Raw genomic sequence first — 4,276 nt, 5'->3', positions numbered from 1 at the left:
GATCTCCTGACCTCGTGATCCGCCCACCTCGGCCTCCCAAAGTGCAGGGATTACAGGCGTGAGCCACCGCGCCCGGCCTTCACAAACATTTCAGTTCATCTACACAAGGGTTCCTAATCTGGTATCCATGAATAATCAATAACAGACAAGTCCTTGAAAGTTATGGGCAAAATAATTTGTGAATTTTCTGAGCAGATGGCCCTTCGACAAATTCTCAAAGGCTCTATGACCCAAAAAAGGTAAGCAACCACTCTGTGACAGCTTCAGGAAGACAAGGATGAGTTCAACAAAACATCGAGCACAGAAGACTTGGCACGCACTCCCACAATATGCTAATTCACTAGTGACTATTAGCGTGGGACTCGACACCGAGATTCTAATCCTGTGTGACAGAAGGGCGTATCCGTAGATGAACATCAAATACTGGTCACAGGCAGGGTATCTCTGAAAATGGAAGGAGAGCGACAAGCAGCCATGGTGCCCAAGTTGCTCACATACATGCTTTTGACTCAGGAGGCACTCATGGTAACTACAGTTCAAGCACAAGGCAGGGCACGCGCCACGGAGCCCCACGCAGTCCGGACACTGACATGGCCACTTCTAGGCTGCAGGAACCTGAAAAAGGACATGTCCTCTCCAAGCTTCTTCTGAAAAGGGGAAGCCCTAGGTCCTGCCTAGACCTGTGGTGGAGAGAAGTGAAATAATCCTGAAAAAGCACAAAAGGGCCCATACGTGGTAAGTTCTTACAGTGTTGTTACCAGGAAAGCAGAAACAAACACGCGGCCACTGTTACTACCTGGAGGTATTAACTCAGTTACCTGAGAAATGGTTACGTTTGCAAAAGGAAAATTGGGTCCCAATCATTGACAATATCTTAAACTACCAGTTGCTTTTCTAAGTCACGGGAGCCCTGGATGAGGCCCTGCAAACTACTTGCGAAGCAGAAGGACACCCCAAAACTTTCCGGCCAGAGGCCTCTTCAAATCCAAGGGGAGCCTGTTTCACCCACATTCTACTGGGCTCCCCGGGGACTGCAGGTTGCCCTGTAGCTGCTGGACTGGGACACACTTTGGTCATGCTAGGTGGCAAGAAAACCATCTGCCACCAAAACAAAGCAGTCCCCCACCAGACACAAGTCGGGAGAGAAAGCTACCTCTGAGGAAAACCATCTGAGTATTTACTGAAAAACTACCTCCCGGGCATGGTGGCTCCCGCCTGTCATCCCAGCACTTTGGGAGGCCAAGGTGGGCAGATCACGAGGTCAGGAGATCGAGACCATCCTGGCTAACACGGTGAAACCCCGTCTCTACTAAAAATACAAAAAAAAAATAGCCGGGCGAGGTGGCGGGCGCCTGTAGTCCCAGTTACCGGGGAGGCTGAGGCAGGAGAATGGCGTGAACCCGGGAGGCAGACCTTGCAGTGAGCCGAGATCGCGCCACTGCACTCCAGCCTGGGTAACAGAGCAAGACTCTGTCTCAAAGAAAATAATAATAATAATAAAAAAATTAAAACTACCTTCAGGAAACTTCCCATCTCTTCTAGAAGTAGAAGCACAGATGCCCGCACGTCATGAGTGTTCACCCTGTGAGGAGCCTGCTGCTCTCCCTGAATGTGCGGACCCGTCCTCCAAAAGGGCAGCCTGCGCCCGCACAGAGTCCCCCCACTTCAGGAGACCTCTGGAAAAGTCCTGGGGCAACTCTGGGGTGTCACGGTCATGGAGGTTGCTCTCGGTACTTAGAGGGCCAGGGCCAGGGACGTTAATCATCCAGACAGCTGTCCCACCAGAACGTGTCCCTCTCGAGCTCTGAGGAACTGTTTAGCTTCGGCCGCTTACTTGGTCTTCTTGATGCTCCTGAATTCTTACTATTAATCACACAAACGGGCAGGCCTAGCGTCTGTGACTGGGCAGGACTGAAGTCCTTTTCACAGAGGCTGTGAGCTACGCAGGGATGTGAGGGCAGCAAGCCATCCAGGTACCAAGGCAAGAGACCGAGGGCACGAGCTATTCCAGTATAATAAAATACATTAAACAACAAGTTATACTAGATGTAAATCATAAACACGATTACATATAAATATCATTAATTAGTTCGTAGCAATTACTCTTCATTCCAATATTATAATAATCCTCGCTCTACAATCATAACCTAGGAAAAACCAGGCCATACAGAGATGGGCGCTGAAGGGGCACGCTGAGAAGTGACCAGAAGACGGTGTGAGCCCTCTGTGATGCCTGGGCAGGGCCACTAGAGGGCTCTTTGCTCCACTGGTAACGCCAGCATCTGGGAAGATGCCTATTTCCAAGCGGACCGGGGTCTAGCGGTAGCGTCGGTGCTCAGGAAAAACACCCGCGACTTAGCAGACCGGGAAAGGGAGTCTCCCTGTCCCCGGGGGAGTTCAGAGAAGACTCTACTCCTCCACCTCTCTGTGGAGGGTCTGACATCAGTCAGGCCCGCCCGCAGTTATCCAGAGGCCTAACGGTCTCCCTGTGATGCTGTGCTTCAGTGGTCACACTCCTAGTCCGTTTTCATGTTCCATCCTGTGCACCTGGCTCTGCCTTTTATATTACCAAAATAGTGAAAAATTATTTTATAGTACCAAAATTAGTGAAAGTACTAAAAATCTCTGATATTCAGAAATAATGGCATAAGCTATCTCTCTCTCTCTCTGTGCCTCGGCTGCCACGCAGGGAAGGGCCCCTGTCCAGTGGACACGTGACCCACGTGACCTTACCTATCATTGGAGATGGCTCACACTCCTTACCCTGCCCCTTTGACTTGTATCCAATAAACATCAGCGCAGTCTGGCGTTCAGGGCCACTACTGGTCTCCACGTCTTGGTGGCAGGGGTCCCCTGGGCCCAGCTGTCTTTTCTTTGATCTCTTTGTCTTCTGTCTTTATTTCTACAACCTCTCATCTCCGCACACGGGGAGAAAAACCCACTGACCCTGTGGGGCCAGACTCTACAAGGACGCGAGCTGAGGAAGCCAGGCACGCATGCCACACTCCACCACAGACAAGCAGGGCACACACTCCCAGTGAGTAAGTGATTAAAACACAGAGGGGTGTGAACAAGAGCCTCTGTTGAGAGCTCAAAGCTAATTGTACAAATTGGTGTGAAAAATTATTTTACAACTTGTGGAAAATGCCAAGAGCCCAAAGGCTTTCACAGAGACAGAAAGTACAGTCAGGCATCACTCAGCGTTCTGACAAATGCCTGGCCAACATGGTGAAAACCAGTCTCTAACAAAAATACAAAAATTAGCCAGGCCTGCTGGTGCACACTTGTAATCCCAGCTACTTGGGAAGCTGAGGTACGAGAATCGCTTGAACCCAGGAGGCAGAGGTTGCAGTGAGCCCAGATCGTGCCACTGCACTCCAGCCTGGGTGACAGAGACTCTGTCTCCAAAAGAAAAAAGTGAAACGTATGGTTACATGATTTCCTTCTGAGCAATCATCAGTCACTGGCAGACCTAGATGGTGTAAGGCCTAGGATGCACCTAAGCCACCTAGTGGAGCCTCCTGCTTGTGGGCCACAAAACTGCGCAGCAGGTGGCTGTGCTGAACACTACATAAGTGTAACACAGAGGTATTCGTGTACCTAAACACGGAAAAAGTACAGGGGCAGGCATGGTGGCTCACGCCTGCAGTCCCAGCTCTTTGGAAGCTTGAGGGAGGAGGACCACTTGAGCCCAAGAGTTTTGAGGCCGCAGCGATCTATGAGCTATGATCGCACCACTGCACTCCAGCCTGGATGACAGAACGAGAAACCTACAGCCTCTATCCGCCACCGGGAACATTCCCTGCAGTAGATCTGAAGCCTCCACTGCTTCCCCCGTGTTGTCAATCACCATTTTAATTAGATGACTCTTTAGTCTGACGTCTGTCTCTCCTACTAGGCTGCCGCGCTCTCCTGTGACGCCTTCACCCACACACCCTGGGCACCTAGCACAGGTCGTGGGTTTCACGGGAGCTGCGGGGACCGGAGACGTCGACAGGACCCCGACAAACCAGGAAAGGGCCTTTGAACTAAAGTAACGGGAATTCACCCAAGCGCTTTAAGTTAAAAACGGTTGCAATAAAATCGGAGCCACTTTGGCTCCGGTTTGCGACTGGTTTAGAGGGAACAAGATCCAGGGACTGCCACGGTCCAACAGGCGGGAGACGAGAGCCGGGGCAAAGCGGACGGGAGAGAGCGTGCGAGAGGGGGACCTGCGACCAGGCTTCCCAGGGCTGGGAGGGGACACCCGGGACGACCCGGAGGCCCGCTCCGCCCC

At 51.6% G+C, this 4,276-nt stretch overlaps 1 protein-coding gene across 1 annotated transcript in view; it reads left to right on the top strand.

Annotated features, from left to right (window-relative positions):
• The first annotated feature begins 1,569 nt into the window (after window positions 1-1,569).
• Window positions 1,570-4,276, top strand: part of ZNF511 (zinc finger protein 511) — a 7,153-nt gene continuing 4,446 nt past the window's right edge. Inside the window, exons 1-2 of the mRNA XM_011980845.1 lie at window positions 1,570-1,611; window positions 3,899-3,956. Of these exons, the coding sequence (XP_011836235.1) occupies window positions 1,570-1,611; window positions 3,899-3,956 (100 nt within the window). The remainder of the gene's footprint in view (window positions 1,612-3,898; window positions 3,957-4,276) is intronic.

The sequence above is a fragment of the Mandrillus leucophaeus genome, unplaced genomic scaffold, assembly GCF_000951045.1.
Source record: "Mandrillus leucophaeus isolate KB7577 unplaced genomic scaffold, Mleu.le_1.0 Scaffold219, whole genome shotgun sequence".
Classification (NCBI taxonomy): domain Eukaryota; kingdom Metazoa; phylum Chordata; class Mammalia; order Primates; family Cercopithecidae; genus Mandrillus; species Mandrillus leucophaeus.
This window is presented reverse-complemented; position numbering and strand designations above follow the sequence as displayed.